Raw genomic sequence first — 13,424 nt, 5'->3', positions numbered from 1 at the left:
TTCCAGGCAAACAGAATCTAGTATTTAAATAAACCATGGTATTGTAAACTAGAACTCGAAGTTCGCAACTTGCACTTATACAGTACGTTTTCATAAACAGAATGTTTTCATAGATGATCTCTCTTGTGTAGGCTTATCTGAGGAAATAATCCCTGAGGGGCAGATGTAGACGACAGCACACCATTCTCTACAGACACCTTATATTGCAGCTCCTCTCTTCCCGTCATGCACAGTGTGCATCTGAAAGCAGACTGACCGCCTGTTTGAGGAGGAGGTGGTGGGAGAGGCTGAAATCTGGCGTGAAATGCTGAATCACAAGAAAATGCATTCTAAATGTACTGATGTCGTCAATGCACGAGGCTTTCCGTCAGTGCAGAGAAGCAAATGCTCCTCCACATTCAAGTAAAATTAATGCGCACTCACACATTGGATGAAATTTTGAAACACTATACAGCTCCTCATCCTCTACAGCAGATCCACATACAAGATAAGGAAGAGCTCTCAACGCGCACTTGACGTGAAAAAAAAACCCCTAAATGAATGGGAAAGCACATGAAAGAAGCTCCATTGGTGAAACAGGATCTTGAGAAAACAATAGATTGAGCAGTATTCTCCATTAGGCTCTGTTTGATCTTATCCATGCTCTCCAGGACGGCGAGGCTTTATTTTATGCAGCATTTCACATCAACAAATGAGGTCTTCCCGCCGCCTATTCAACACAAGAAATGAATGCAGAAACCAATGTTCACGTGAACACACTGACACATGAGCAAATTAAGTAAAATCTCTATGCCTTCCCCAAAAGAAAGGAAAATGTTTGGTTGTCATGTGGGTCGGAGTTGGTACCACTAATGCCTTAAAATTAAGGTCACTGTGTTTTACAAATTTTAAAAAGCTTTGAATGAAACAGGTTGCAACAACTTATCGTGATTGCCAGAGTCAAACTGGAATTATTTTCCATCATTACAGGCACAGGGTGAAATGAGAAACAGTCTGGACTGGAGCCGAAAACTGAATTTGTCAAACTAATTTCAGTAAAAATAATGGGAACAATTGTAGCTGCAAGCAGCAATTGTAGGGCCAGGCATCCCAGTGTCATGACGTTTATTTTCTGATATGAAGCCTTAAATGATAATTGGAATTATACTAATTATATTTAAATCTTATGGAAGCTTTTGGACATAGTACATAAAATACTGAAATACTGTTTAAAATTTGGTTACAATTGTAGCCCTTATGATCTATTGTGTACCTTAAGGTACAGTTGGATGTTTTTCCCTAACCTATTACTGTATCTTCAAAAGGTACACACAATAGGTAAGAAATGTTCAAAAAGGAATATTTTGCAAAAGCATTTCATAAACAATATCCATGGTGCATAAAAGAAAACCACAGAGACAATTCTCAAAATATCTTGTGTCCATACAATGAAAGTCAATGAGGTCCAATGTTGTTTGGTTACCAACTTCCTTCCAAATATCTTCTTTATGTTCTGCAGAAGAAAGAAAGTCATACAGGTTTGAAATGACATGAAGGTTGATTCTGTAAATGATGAAAGAATTTTCATTTCTGGATAGACTGTCCATTCAAATCGCAAAATTGTAGTTTAATATATCAAATTGCTGGTAAAATACAGGACTTGCTGAGCGGTAAAATGGCATAAGAACATAAGGTATAGCAACTCAATTTGAGAAAAAAAGTCAAGCTCAAGATTTCATTGCAATACATTATGGAGTTGACAATGGAGGAAACATGTTCTAATAACACATTGGTCCAAACACGGGTCCAGGAAATCTCAGATAATAGCCACAAAAGTCATAAGGGGCACAGCATGGGTGCAGCCCAACCGCGTGTCCTATTGACGCAAACATTACACCTGAAAGCCATCAGGGGAAATAATGGCAGCAAAGGTAGATCATCACAAGGACAAATAACGGTGGGCTTACAGGAAGTAGCAACAGGGGGTTTAATCTAGAAGTGTTTATATTGTTATGAACAGATGGTCTGTGTGGCTAATGGCCAGAAAAGAAAACCCACCACAGATAGAGGGTCACATTTCTTCACGTAAACGAGTATGTGTAATGACCGAATGTCTAGCAGGTATCATGATAATAGCCTAATGGGTAATGAGGTGACTTATGGACCCTCACATGGTAAAGCGACAGAACATCAGCCAGGGGAAAATCTTTGTACTTACATTATATCTGTTTTTACCCAAACATGCTAATCAATATGTTCTTAAACATTGTCAGTTAAAAACACAGATGAATGTGAATGAATGGAATATGCTGCATACAATAAAAGATGCAGGACAAGTGTTAAATATTTGCTTTTTTATTTCAAGGTGCAATGTGTGATATGAAGGAGTATATTTTGACGGAAATGCAAAATAATATAAATACCTGTGTCTAAAGACCTTACATGAAGCGATGTGTTTTTATAACCTTAGAATGAAATGTTTTTTATGTAGATACACCACGTGGTCCCTTACATGGAATTCGGCTTTTTGTGTCCACGGTAACCGGACAACCTGCTCTACAGAGCGTATTTCGTCATCCTGTTCTCACTCCCGACTCGTCACATATTGACGCTCGGTCAGCACCCCACGGCGTCACTTTTGAACGCGCAGGGTACCACTTTGCCGTTGTTTTTCGACAAACAGGGAACTGCGTTGATGTTGGCTAAATGCTCCATACCGAGATGCGTGCAATTTTTAGCATTTCATTATTATTTATGGTTTTAATATTTTGTAGCACCTAACCCCAACCTCACCCTAACCCTAACCGCTCGTGTTGTGGTGCAAAACACAACACGAGAATATAGTACAGTGACAGGTATTTATTGCACAAACTGTCCAAAAGTATTACAAATTAACAAACAACTCGTTTCGAATACCTTTTTGCACCAAAGCAGTACGATAACTTAACATGAAGATGCCGTGCGTGTCCGTGAAAGCATGAAGTCGGCTACCATGCAAAAGATAAACCGGAATAGCTAGATGCAGTCGATGTCGGGAGCCATTACGGTTTCACGGTCAAAGCCAATGAAATGACGCAATCTGTCATGAGACACGGGAGAGCCAATGACATGGAAGCTGACGTAACTTCCCTCTGGCGGCAATCTTTTAACGTCGTACTCAACTGGATTTGAGATTTATGGTGGATGGTGATCGCTTTCGCATCTGTTCCTCATACAAATCGATCATTTCGCGTTGGTACCCTTGAAATATCTGTGTTTTTGAACGACATTGTGACTGGTTGTATTATGTGTTTTATATTACGATGGTCTAAAACTGTCTGAATAGCGTCATGTAAACTATGTTATCCTGGCCATTAAACATAAATTAAATCCCGGAAGGTCATCATTGCAAATTATAACTTATATAGATTTTTATAAAGATGGTAAAATTCCCGTGCCCTTCACGTCGAAAAACGACACCAAAAGTGTACCCTCCGCATTCAAAAGTGACGCCGAATGGCACTAGACCGAGCATTAATATGTGACGAGTCGGGAGTGAGAATGTGTTGGTTTCGTAAATAAGTTATCTCATTCGGCAAAGAAGTGAAAACGAGACGACATCTTTGTCCCATGGGAGTAAACGTAAGGGAGGGGTGAGCGGTGGAGTGAGCCGTTGGTTGCAATTCATAACCTCACCACTAGATGCCGCTAAGTTTCACAAATTGGAGCTTTAACAGGCAGTATTACATTATGTATTATAATTCTAATAAACATAAGAAGTTATGCTTCTTAATTTTTTATGTTAATTTATTATTGATTCATTCATAAGTAAGGATCTTAAACTAAAGATTTTTTCATCTTTATTTACCAAAAAGAAGAAAAGCAAGCATACTGTACCAGATAATACAAATTTTAAAAGCATCCCATGATTACTGGTTTGAGAAAATGTCCAAAGCATTGTATAGCTACGTATAGTCCAGACAGAAATGTGGCGATTTTGAAGAGGAAATATACTGTGAAATATAATGATTTTAGAATTAAGCGTGAATAATTTACTACGATTGGATTATTGCAGAACACCAGTGAAGAGCAAGCAGGTGTGCTTCACCTTTTGATTGGCACTGTAACAAAACCCAGAAATAGAAACCGATTTCTTCAATTATTACTAAGAAGTGACAGCATGAGGCGATAGATAAATGCGGGAGGCAAAGCAACCAGTCTAGGAGGAAAGTGTTATTGGGAAGGCACAGATTACCCCTGTGGTGCAAGTGTACCAGCCTATCAGTTTCTCAGCGGGGCAACACATGGCTAAATAGAGATAACGCTTCTGTAAATTACCTGATCTAGAGCAAATAAAAACTGGGAGATATCTTTGCGGTGTCCTAAAGTTTTAAAAACTCCAAAGTGTGCAGATGCTTATTTTCTGCGTGTAATAATATACCTGGAATTTGGATAGTTCACACAAAAATTTCTGTCAACATTTACTTGCCCTCAGATTGTTCCAAACCTGTATACATTTCTTTGTCTGCTGAACACACAGGAAGGAATTTGGAAGAATATCAAATCTCATCTCCCATTGTATTTATTTTCCCTACTATGGCAGAAAATGTGTTCAGCTAAACGAAGAAACTTCTACATGGTTGGAACAATCTGAGGGTGAGTAAACGATGACAGAATTTTAATTTAATAAAAAGCTTTGGTTCTGTAATTTTGTTCGGTAAAAAATGTTATTTTTGGATCACATAATGCAGCTGATATAAGTAACTGATAATTTTAAATGACAAATACACAATTAATATACAATTGGTATTATCCCTGTTGTTTAGACTACACATGCATATAAACACTTGGTCAGTATATTACTACAGATCAATCGTTAGTTATTTTATTAACTAACGTTATTTTATTATGCTGCCAGAAAAGCATGTAAAAAATCAATTTCTTTTGTCTCAAAAAGTTTTCACCAGCAGACTTGGAGTTCATTAAATGTGAACTTCACTGCAAAATCTTTTTCTCAACTAAGCGACATGCAAGATTTCATCCATTTTCACAATGGGTAGTAAACACACAGCAAATTCCCCAGGAGCGAAGAGCTTATGTTCAATATGCAGCGCAGATCACAGAATGGTAAAATCATCATCACATCTCACTGCGTGTCATTTTAGGGCACACAGAGCATTCGTCATTTGTATTGTCACAGAGACTGATGGATATGCCACAGAGAAATGCTCAAAAATTCCTTCAAACAGAGGTGAAGCAGGTCCGTGGAGATGTTTGAGAAGTTGCTGACGCTCTCTTAAGAATATTTAACCTTTCTCCTTTTTGCTAAATTTCTACACCGCATGGCTTTGTTTTCTGACTGACATAAGATGTATAGAGCAGACATAAAAACATAAAATTACACATTATTGTCATTATTGTACAGCTAACAACAACACGTTCGGATACAATAATTTGACAAATTGTTACATGTAAGACACACAAAACAACAATTTTTTTGTCATCATTTACTCACCCTCATGCTGGTCCATTCCACGTTTTTGGTGAACCGTTTCTTTAAGTCTATACCGAGATATTTTAGTAAATGACTCTATCAAATGGATATTCTTTTCTATAACCTTGATGGAACAATGATATTATAGTACATAACATAATTCAAAAAAGGAATTAAAATATACAGCATTTTTCCATTTAGTTAACCTAGACAAAGGTGACAAAAGTGATGTGTTCAGATAAGCACCTTATATTGGAGTTAAAACTCCTCAATTGACTGGTGCATGGATGACATACTTTTGTAGGGCAACCCGGATGTTAGCGCGGCACTGGTTCCCTCGACTGAAAGCTTACACATTTTTCCCATAGACTTTTGGGAGATCGCAAAAAAATAAGATCTGTGCCTAACAAAGGGGATTCACGTTTAAGTCTATAAACATAATCTTTGCAAACTAACAAAATATTTGCTAAAAAATAATAACCAGGAGTAAAAAGCTAACATGATGCTTTAAACAGACAACACTATTTTCGCTCAATATCAACGACACCATCACCTAAGACAACTTTTAAAAACGTGTTCGCTGGTTATTACACTTTAAATTAATGTTCATCCCCGTTTTTTTGTCCATGTTGGATTATTTTTGACAGTTATATGCACAATGGCAATTTAAGCAACTTGTTTGCAACGCCATTTTTAAGACACGATAAAGCTTTAAAACTCAAACAAGGGTTACAACTTACTTGTGGTTTTGTTAACCACAGACCCAAGTTTATTTTAGTTTACTAAAATAAAAATTTAGAAAGGGTTTCTGTTCATTGAAATTAATAAAAATGTAATAATCTTATATAGCAGAATAAAAAAGAAACAAATAAATTATAACATGACAAAAGTAAAAATAAATATTGATAAAACCAAATAAAACTAAAATCAAAACTATAAAATTATGCACAGACCTTATTTAAGGCATTTAACCAAAAACCCATAAAAAAACATTGACTTCAGTGCGATGGAACCAGAAGTGCTAAATTGTTTACTTGCTCCCAGGTTTTGCATATAAAAATTTGGCAGACGCTTTGAAAGCGACTTACATTGCTTTACCCTATACATTTTACATAGGTGTTTGCAATCCCCTGGGATCGAACCCACAACCTTGCGTTGTTAAACAAAGCTCTTACCACTGAGCTACAGGAAAGCTAAAAATACGTCATCTCTGCGGTACTCTATTAAGATGTACCGCATTACATCTTAAATTACAGCTTTCTGTAAATGTCTGAAGTCTAGTGTAATAACCAAGCTTCTACTTTTTAAGAATAAACATGTCTATTATCCATTATCCATAGAACTACACAGATATAGGCCTAGTCAATAAATATCTGAAACCAATAAAGAAGATATCCAGAAGTGGAAAGTGATGAGGCAAAGTGAACCTAGTCACATTGGGTTTTGCAAACACAGCAGTAGCAATAAAACCTCTCTTACAACGTGCATAGTTTAATAATTTGATTAATAAATGAGTTTTGGCAAGATCTTAAACACTCAGGGTTCCATAGTCAAACACTTTCCGTAGAAAAGGAAATGATAAATAAAATCTTTTTAGTATTTAATAACAATTTCCTAGACATAACATGTTCAATAAAGACCCAAATTTAGCCTCCAGTTGCTCGTATTTGTATCTGCATGGACTGCATGTGCTCAGACATCAAATATTTTCAAGGACAGAGTTTCTGAGCTATGATTTAGAATGAATTTAGTAACTCTATGTAATCTTTCATATAATTTGTTCATTATGTTTATTATTTATTTTAGGTAAAAACATCTTAGACTGCGTTGATTATGTTATCCATTAAGCCTCATTAACTATGAAAGCACAAGCATTAAGCAACAACGTTTTCTAGAAAACTACCCTCTGAGATAAACAAATGCAATCCTTCCTATAGGGTTCATGACAAGCAGCCAGAAAGAATAAATCATTACAGAGCACTTGAATGTTAAATGCAAATCATATTGATGCCAAGAACGGTGGACCACCCATATTCGTAGTTTATCTCTCGTAGAGCAGAGAGTAAATCAAACCACAGCTGATTCTACCATACTTTGATCTTCACTGTATTGAAGAAGTCACCTAGTCCCAAAACAGCACGAATTAAAGTTCAGCCTAGTATTCCAAACCTATACATATAATGAATCTGCTATTGATCTGAAGCTACAGACACAGAGCGAGACCTTGGACTCCCTGGACAGGAAAGCAATCATAATATCCGTTCTCAGCGGGATTATTCCTCATAGAAACCCTGAAGGTACAACAGACATTGCTGCAAGGCATTGTTTTGTACCTAGTGCACACAGACAGAAAAATGAAGTACCCCGTGCGATTCTCGTTGCCTTTGAGAAGAATGTTTTTTCAAAAACACTGAGAGTAAATGACATTACTAATGAAACTGCTAAAACCAAGAATTCAGTCATCTATCACACGTAAACACATATGGTGCCCGGGTATGATTCTAGTGAAGACCTTTATCCAAACCTTTCATCACCATGAGCATTGAGAATGTAATGGCACAAAAGTTTACAAACAAGACAGTTTTTTCAATGCCATTTATTCTTTTGTGTTGCTATGATATACACACTACTGCTACAGAAAGGCTGGTCACATTGAAAAACAAACTGATACATGTGGACAGAAATACAGGGGTCAACTATTCAAGCCCTTTTAACTAAATTCCAGTTTTGCATATCATCTGATGATATCCTCTAGTGATCCGCAACAATGCCACTGACCAAAAATCAGAGAACTCACTTACATAAGTACAATAACAATGTTCTACTTAAAGGTTCTGCTAAACAAACAAAGAAGAAGATAATTGGAAAAATGTCAGTAACCAAACAGATCTCATCAACCATTGACTCCGTTTGTATTTATTTGACCTATGGCAGTAAATGGGGATGAGATTTGTTTGGTTTCTCAACCTAAGGCTGAGTAAATGATAACAGAATTATACATTTTAGGTGAACTATTCCTTTAACCCATATTGCAACAGAGATCGTTCAACGTTTGATATTAAAAAATTATTTCTTTGATTCCAGAGAAAGCAAGCCAAAAAATTTCCAATGCACAGTGTATTGGTGTTGAGGTACCAGAATTTACTGGAGGCACTTGAGCATAAAGAAGTCTGCCAAAAATGGGGCAAGTATCCAGGTAACAAGTCAGACTGAGAGTTCTGGCAGTATTTATGTATCCTGACAACTGACACACCCGTTTACGCTACAACATAAGAAGAAAAGGGCCATTGATCCAGCATTTAGAACTCTTGTCCGTCTGTATGATAATTCAATGTCATTTCAGAAATCAGTTCAGGACGTAATGAGATTTAAGCACCTTCAGAGAAATTGGAGCGTCTGCAGAATCTGTCGTGAGGCACAAATCGGCCACCACCGAGATTCAGAACGTATGTAGGTCGACTGCGAGTATATATATGAATGGAAACGTTGAACAAAAGGATGGCATAATTGTCAAAACATTCATTGTGCTAAAGCCCATGAAACCAATCGAACCAAACAGGCAATAAATGGACAATAATGGTCCTCTATAAAAGCAAATGGAAATAAGGCTCGCTGTTGTGCCATCATTTTTGTGCCAAACACATTTCCTCCCACGCTGAATTGATTGATGCTAGAGAACAGTGCTGATTGTGTCAAAGTCTTTACTAATTTGGGAACTACTTGGCAAAGACTTGAGGTACTCCAGATGTCTCCTGGCATCTTCCTGGTTGTGTCGTACGTAATAGATGACATATGCGATGACCATCGCAAACCAACCGAACATGGTGACGAACATGGCCACGTCAGTAGTCTTGTGATGGAAGTTACAAAAGTTAATGCCCGAATCCAGCACTTGGATGACGGGCTTCCCAGCATGCTCTTCCTGAACAGACGTGTGGCAGCTCACCTCGTTCACCGTCTCCGGATCCAACTTGAGTTCCCGCAGCACCTCCTGCAACTGGCATTCGCAGTGCCAAGGGTTGTCGGACAGACTGATCTTGGCATGAAGTCGAGCGAAGGCCTCCTTGGGTACGCTCCTCATATGATTATGGGACAGGTCGAGGGCTCGCAAGTTCTCCGAGACGCCCTGAAAAGCCCCTGCCTCCACAGTTTCAATGGCGTTCCGGGACAGGTCCAGCTCTTGGAGCCATGGAAGGTTTTTGAAAGCCTGATTTGGGATTTTGGTGATGTGATTATAGGACAGAAGGAGAGACACTGTGTCTTGTGGAAGGTCAAGAGGTATCTCTTCTAAGTTACGAGAGGAACACTGCACCACAGTCAAGCCGTTCCTCTCAGTACAGTGGCAGCTCTTGGGACAGGAAGAAGCCATCACACTCAAAAAAGTAAAGGATAAAAGTATTGTCAGGAAAAAGGGACAGCCATGATGGATGAAGACGTTCCTCGACATATGAGCCCCCCCAGGGAAAGTCATGTCCAGATATGTTTCTTTTAAAAGCTCTACAGTTCAAGGGCGGTCATTATCAATCCATGTCATACGGAAAAATGATTAAATAACATTCCTTCCTGTCATTTCCACAGAGGGTTTTTCCCATAAATGCACAGGCTCATATGTTGGAGTATAGAGAAAATTTGCAGGAATTTTGAGTCATTTTTATAAATCCAAAGCCAAAACCGAAGAACACAAGTTAGTACATGTGGCTCTTCACCGCGTATTCTGGGGCCATCGAGACCTGTTTAGGCAATTAAACGTTTGTAGGGAGATGTTTTAGAGCCAGGTTTTAAAGAAAAGCTGAAACCAGAAGACATTCGGAGACTGCACGTACTTCACATCCTTGTAACATCTGAGAATGGAAAGAACAAGAGAAAAGAATCGCAAACACAGTGTTTGTGGATTAACAAATACATTCTTTTCATGGCATTATTTCTTTGCATGTTACAAGAATATTACACAGCATGCTCTGACTGAGATAGCTTCATCCATGACAGATTGATCTAATTTAAATGTCATAATCCTGCAGATTAATTTATTAGTTATGCTTCATATAGTCTAATTAAATTCAAAAGGACTAATTTATAAAAAGAAAACAAATCAACACCCCATCGACTTCTAAGCAACACGTAGCTCACTGATGTTTAATAGAACCTCTAATGATACAACCGTCCATACGGTTCTAGGAATTATTTCCACCTCACCCCACTTATCATAAAATGAGGTGGTGTGGTTTACAGGAATATTTTGTGCCTAAAGCGCAATAGGTCACACCTTCAAATCGTGACAATTAAAAAGGCATCGTTTTCATATTTATCAATGTTGTCACAGAGAAAACTGCCATGCTGTAAACAAGGTCTGGAATCATCCATGCAACAAAGGAGAAATAACAAGCCCTGTTTTTATAAATACAGGTTTTTTAATAGATCAATTCCTTCATATTATCAGATTTTTATAATGCAATACTTGTTGGCTTCATCTAAAATCGTAACGTGCCATTTCATTTATTTATTACTTGCTGTGACAGAGTCTGTCGCACAGACAGGACACATTTCACTGATAAATGTCAAGTAGGCTACTGTAAATGGGGCATTTAGGTATGATATAAAAAATCTGCCCATTTAAACATAAAAGAGGACAGAGGAATACTTTATACATTTTTTAGATCATAACACTGAATACATGCATGCAGTGGATAGATCACTATACGGATAGCTCTAACACGACATTACAGCTGAAACAACATGTCAGCAACTCATTTTACATGTTGCCAACAGCCATGAAAAAAACATTGATATGCTCGTCACATGCTACGGTGAACTTTCAATCTTTTAATGAAACTTTGTCACAGGCAGCATGTCGAAACATAATGATTAATTCACCTGCTATATACAGTAAGCATCAAGCAGCACTCACAGCTGAATACTGTACACACAACAGCTATAAAACAGAAGTTCATTATGGTGATGGATTAGAAAACCACAAGGCGCGTTTATAATCCGAAAGGGTGAAGTAGGCTACAGTTCATTTATAAAGGTGTGGGGAAAAAAGCAAACAGGATGGTGACACCAGTGTTTTTCTATAATATGATGGAATATGAGAAAACAAAGACAAAGAGAAACAAATGTATCCGGCATACATTTTGGTGAATAAAGCAGGGCTTATTAAAAATAATAATTTAAAGCTAAATAAAACCGACTGAAGAAATGTTACGACTGGTTAATGGCAAAAAATACATGCAATTTTGTAATTTAAAGAAAAACAAACAAATTACACAAAAAAGTAATCGAAATCTTCATGAAACCTTATTGTTGCTTAAAACAAACTACCTTCAGAACAACACAAATACCTCAAGACGTAACAAAGGGTAAAAACTTGAATGCAAACCTATGGTTTAAAGAGCACAGAAAGTTCTTTTTATATGTATATTGTATGGAGCATCATGACTTACCAGACTTGTTGATGCATGCTTCTGCGCTTCGGTCCCTTTGCAGTGTGTGTGTGAAAGTGAAATGCACACAGAGGCTATAAGAAAGCAGCTTCGCGCTGATTGGACGGCGAGGAAGCTGCGTGCGCGCTCCACCTACAGCAGACTAATGCTGAACATCCACTCAGAAAAACTGTCATGCATGAATGAACGATATAAGCGCTTTCTTTACCAACAGTTCAAATTACAGCATGTGTTCTCACTGCTAATTCAAACTAACTAGTAACAGCCAACATATTAAAATGAAAGCGACGTCTTGTATTCGTTCAATAAATGGATCATAATCTTAAGCGAAGGATCTGAACAACCTCCGTACATTTTGAACGGCGCGTGGTTCAGACGCCGAGGATCATATATGCTTATTTAAAATGTTAAACGCGTTTTGGCATTTTTCACTTTGCCATTGGACATTTTCCTAAAACAAAATGTTTACTCTCCTACTCGCTTTGGATAAAAGCGTCTGCTAAATGAATAAAAGTAAATAAATGTAAATTGAAATTCGTCCTTCCATACTCCCTTTGTTTTAATTAATTTGTATTTATTATAACAGATTCACTTCTGGTTCGCTTGAATATATCAAAACATGAGAAATTTGCTAATATTGCTGTAATGTAGCTTAGTCAGTAGAGCATTGCGCTAGCAACGCAAAGTTGTGGGTTCGATCCTAACACACAATGTTAAAAAAGTCATGTTTGAAAAAAATGCTTAAATGTAAATCGACTGGAACATTTCAAGGCAAAGTTACCGAACAGTAACCGAATCGCGCGTTTTAAATCATCAATATTACTACTAACTTTAGTCTACACCAAAATACAATATACTGTAAATGAAACGGGTTAATAAGAAGCGAAACCGAAGAAATCAGAACTAACGTGAAACTCTCGCTGACCTTGAATGTACGTACGTCACAGTGACGCTCGAGTCGGACGCCGATTGGTTCAAAACATGCTTTATGTGTCACATGATAAATCTATAGCGACTTTTGTTTTTAACGTAAATCTTTAAGTAAAATTAAATCTAAAGTCGGTCTAAAACTATTTAAATTGGTTGAAGAGCTTTTAGAATACCCTGATGTTATGTAGGTTAATAGATTTTCATTTTCATTTTTTCTATCTTTGTGTCTTATTTTTTTTATTTATCCCTCACTCACTAATTGGATGGGTGTATTTCTACATGTATTTTCTTTTTTGTTTTATTTGTGCTCTTGTCTTTCTTAGAAATTGTATTGTCAAATTTGATATGCCTTATTGTAATTGTTTCTGAAGCGTAACAAAAAATAAAATAAATAGCGACTGGGAACGTGACGTCAGCAGCGCAATGCATCAGGTGACTTTGGGATACCGGCACACTACCGTATACTGGGATATAGTGGAGGTAGGTGTTTAAATGTATATTATACAGTAAAAACACATTATAATGTAGAACGCTCGCTGTGGTATGAACTGACATATCTGCCCTCATGACCAGAGGGGAAAACGGATCTGAAAAGGAGCGCA

The 13,424-nt window shown here is 37.4% G+C and overlaps 1 protein-coding gene across 1 annotated transcript; it reads right to left on the bottom strand.

The window, feature by feature from the left end:
- Positions 1-8,053: 8,053 nt before the first annotated feature.
- Positions 8,054-12,019, bottom strand: lrrc3 (leucine rich repeat containing 3). Its single transcript, XM_056754762.1, has 2 exons — positions 11,893-12,019; positions 8,054-10,293 (listed from the first exon to the last, which is right to left on the bottom strand). The coding sequence occupies exon 2, from the start codon at positions 9,921-9,923 to the stop codon at positions 9,123-9,125; it is 801 nt and encodes a 266-aa protein (XP_056610740.1). The 5' UTR covers positions 9,924-10,293; positions 11,893-12,019; the 3' UTR covers positions 8,054-9,122.
- Positions 12,020-13,424: the final 1,405 nt, after the last annotated feature.

Source organism: Triplophysa dalaica, chromosome 8, assembly GCF_015846415.1.
Source record: "Triplophysa dalaica isolate WHDGS20190420 chromosome 8, ASM1584641v1, whole genome shotgun sequence".
Lineage (NCBI taxonomy): Eukaryota > Metazoa > Chordata > Actinopteri > Cypriniformes > Nemacheilidae > Triplophysa > Triplophysa dalaica.
The sequence above is the reverse complement of the archived record's forward strand: the minus strand, read 5'-3'. Positions and strand labels throughout refer to the sequence as shown.